Genomic DNA, 824 nt, shown 5'->3' with positions numbered 1-824 from the left:
GTGACCACTGGGGGTCATGGAGTGACCGCCCCAGACCAACTGACCACCGAGGGACCCCGAGTGACCACGGGTGGACAACTGACCACCGAGGGACCTGGAGTGACCACTGGGGGACCCCGAGTGACCACCGAGGGACAACTGACCACTGGGGGACCCCGAGTGACCACCCCAGACCAACTGACCACCGAGGGCCACCAGGTGACCACCCCAGACCACCGAGTGACCGCTGGGGGCCACCGAGTGACCGCAGTGACCGCCACGAACCTCTCGGGCCACCAGGTGACCACCGGGGACCGAGTGACCACTGGGGGACACAGAGTGACCACTGGGGACCGAGTGACCACTGGGGGACACAGAGTGACCACCCTGGACCGAGTGACCACCGAGGGCCACCAGGTGACCACCGGGGACCGAGTGACCACCGAGGGCCACCGAGTGACCACTGGGGGACACAGAGTGACCACCCTGGACCGAGTGACCACCGAGAGCCACCAGGTGACCACCCCAGACCACCGAGTGACCACTGAGGGCCAGCAGGTGACCACTGGGGACCGAGTGACCACCCTGGGCTACCAAGTGACCACCACGAGCCCCTTGAGCCACCGAGTGACCACTGAGGGACACGGAGTGACCACCCCAGACCACCGAGTGACCACTGGGGGCCAACTGACCACTGAGGGACACGGAGTGACCACTGGGGGACACGGAGTGACCACTGAGGGCCATGGAGTGACCACTGGTCAGCCGGGGGGCCCGGGCGCGCCCCTCCCCCACTGGCCGCTGGCCGCCGCGGGGGGGGCGCTGCTGGTGGCGGTGGGGGCGGG

At 68.8% G+C, this 824-nt stretch overlaps 1 protein-coding gene across 1 annotated transcript; it reads left to right on the top strand.

Annotated features, from left to right (window-relative positions):
• Nucleotides 1–6: 6 nt before the first annotated feature.
• Nucleotides 7–819, top strand: LOC121363315 (the record flags this gene model as incomplete). Its single annotated transcript, XM_041485517.1, has 2 exons — nt 7–198; nt 280–819. Coding segments are annotated over 2 exons (732 nt in total), but the record flags the coding sequence as incomplete, so codon positions are not given.
• Nucleotides 820–824: the final 5 nt, after the last annotated feature.

This window comes from Pyrgilauda ruficollis, unplaced genomic scaffold, assembly GCF_017590135.1.
Source record: "Pyrgilauda ruficollis isolate IOZ18807 unplaced genomic scaffold, ASM1759013v1 scaffold7075, whole genome shotgun sequence".
Lineage (NCBI taxonomy): Eukaryota > Metazoa > Chordata > Aves > Passeriformes > Passeridae > Pyrgilauda > Pyrgilauda ruficollis.
The sequence above is the reverse complement of the archived record's forward strand: the minus strand, read 5'-3'. Positions and strand labels throughout refer to the sequence as shown.